This window comes from Myotis davidii, unplaced genomic scaffold, assembly GCF_000327345.1.
Source record: "Myotis davidii unplaced genomic scaffold, ASM32734v1 scaffold3578, whole genome shotgun sequence".
In the NCBI taxonomy this organism is placed as follows: Eukaryota; Metazoa; Chordata; class Mammalia; order Chiroptera; family Vespertilionidae; genus Myotis; species Myotis davidii.
The window spans coordinates 48760-49950 of NW_006289094.1; the positions used below are offsets into that span (position 1 = coordinate 48760).

The window sequence follows — 1191 nt, forward strand, 5'->3', positions numbered from 1 at the left end:
AGACGGAGCCGGCAGCCTGGGCCTGCACCCTGACTGGGAATTGAACCTGGGACCCTTCAGTCCACAGGCCGACACTTAACCACTGAGCCAGGCCACTGGGCGGCTTTGTAAATTTTGATATTGGCCATTTCTTTTCTCATTGTAAAATGTACTCACTTTTGTACCTGATTTTTTATCCATAGTTTTGTGTAAACACATAGAAGGCAAAAGGCAGCCACACAGGCCCAGGGTCTGCAGACGACCCAGACAGTCATCGGGTTTGCTCTTCCCACGCCCCCCCCCTCCCCGCACTGCATGGAGGGGGCACCAACGCTGGGGCTGCGGGAGCCACCACTGCCTCAGCGAGGTCTGAACACAGGCCTCGCGCCCCAACCCTGGTCCTTTCTCACACGTTCCCCCCTCTCCTCTGTGCCCCAGCCAAGGACTCCGCCGGCCCTCGGGGACCCCCACCAGTGCCCCCCCCCAGCTTAGCGGGACAAGGGTCTTTGCGGACGTGGGCAAGTTAAGAAGAGACCCCCCAGGGGAGGGCGGGCTCTGACCTGGTGACTCGTCCTTGTGCCTGGCACACAGAGAGGCTGGGGAGGCCCCGTGGCCCCGGCCAGGACCCTGGAGCCCCAACTGGGGGAGGAGGGAGCCTCCCCGGCACCTGGGGAGGGAGCACGGCCCCGCAGGCACCTCAGTGTCCGGGCCTGGGCCCCCGGAACCGGAGAGTAAATTCTCTGGTTTGAAGCCATTTGTCAGGGCAGCCCCGGGACACGGACACAGATTTGCAGTAACAAACACTTTAAACAGCCCGGCCGGTGTGGCTCAGTGGTTGAGCGTCAACCTGTGAACCTGGAGGTCAGGGTTCAATTTCCAGTCAGGGCACAGGCCGGTGTGCAGGCTCCGTCCCCAGGGTGGGGCTGCAGGAGGCAGCCGGTCCATGGTTCTCCCTCATCACTGATGTTTCTCTCTCCCTCCCTCTCCCTTCCTCCCTGAAGTCAATAAAAATATATTAAAAGAAAAACATACATCTGTTAAAACAGACAAAAACCAAAGCAAACGCCCTGAACGGTCCCCTGAGCGGCTGAGTCGGGCGAGGCGTGGACGGGGACCGCGTGGGCCGGCCCACCTTCAGGCTGTCGGCCATGATGACCACGCGGGGGTCGGTCAGCGCGCTGAGCAGCTGCTTGGTCTCTCCCTTCTTCTCCT

At 60.9% G+C, this 1191-nt stretch overlaps 1 protein-coding gene across 1 annotated transcript in view; it reads right to left on the reverse strand.

The window, feature by feature from the left end:
* Window positions 1-1191, reverse strand: part of LOC102759940 (oxysterol-binding protein-related protein 5-like) — a 79407-nt gene that overhangs the window by 19487 nt on the left and 58729 nt on the right. Inside the window, exon 5 of the mRNA XM_015562386.1 lies at window positions 1112-1191. This exon is cut by the window's right edge and continues 26 nt beyond it. Within this exon, the coding sequence (XP_015417872.1) occupies window positions 1112-1191 (80 nt within the window). The remainder of the gene's footprint in view (window positions 1-1111) is intronic.